Below are 588 nucleotides of genomic sequence, written 5' to 3'. Positions count from 1 at the left end.
TGTCACTTACAGTTATAATCTTTTCAGAGATTATTGCAATGCATGTTTACATAAGTTAACATGTAAATTTTCTTCTTGTAGAAAAACATTTGTGCATTATGTGATACAGCAATAGATATTGACATGGTAATGGACCATGAGTGTTACGAAGGATATACTAAAATCCATGTTGATGATGCAGGCTACATATATCCACAGCTTGGTAAGTTTTTATCTTTTGTATCGCAATTATTAAAAATGATTATTGACATATAAATTATATTCAAGAGCATACTTATATAGCGTATTATATTCGAGGACATACTGTATAGATACACTTTTGCAGATAATGGTATGATTGTCGACCCAAATGAAATTCATGATGAACCATTGACCGAGATTCTTAGGAATGAAATGTTGATTAGCGAAGTCCAAAAGCGAGAAGCCTTATGGAATTTTAAAATTCCTGTTACCGAAAGGGGCAGGAGTATTATTCAGATATTATGGGAGGAGGTAGTGTCTGCTATGAATGGTATGTTAGTCAAGCACAATCGTATTTCTTCATATAAAATATTCTCGAAACAATAATTAGTTTGCAATTTTCCTTAG

The 588-nt window shown here is 32.0% G+C and overlaps 1 protein-coding gene across 1 annotated transcript in view; it reads left to right on the top strand.

The window, feature by feature from the left end:
* The window catches only part of LOC116845729, a gene marked incomplete at its 3' end in the record, with an annotated part of 7,809 nt that overhangs the window by 2,571 nt on the left and 4,650 nt on the right, over positions 1-588 (top strand). The window contains exons 2-3 of the mRNA XM_032818769.1: positions 82-202; positions 326-511. Of these exons, the coding sequence (XP_032674660.1) occupies positions 82-202; positions 326-511 (307 nt within the window). The remainder of the gene's footprint in view (positions 1-81; positions 203-325; positions 512-588) is intronic.

The sequence above is a fragment of the Odontomachus brunneus genome, unplaced genomic scaffold (genome assembly GCF_010583005.1).
Source record: "Odontomachus brunneus isolate Ranch 3 - 2012 unplaced genomic scaffold, Obru_v1 Obru_scaffold_057, whole genome shotgun sequence".
NCBI classification, from domain to species: Eukaryota; Metazoa; Arthropoda; class Insecta; order Hymenoptera; family Formicidae; genus Odontomachus; species Odontomachus brunneus.
The sequence above is the reverse complement of the archived record's forward strand: the minus strand, read 5'-3'. Positions and strand labels throughout refer to the sequence as shown.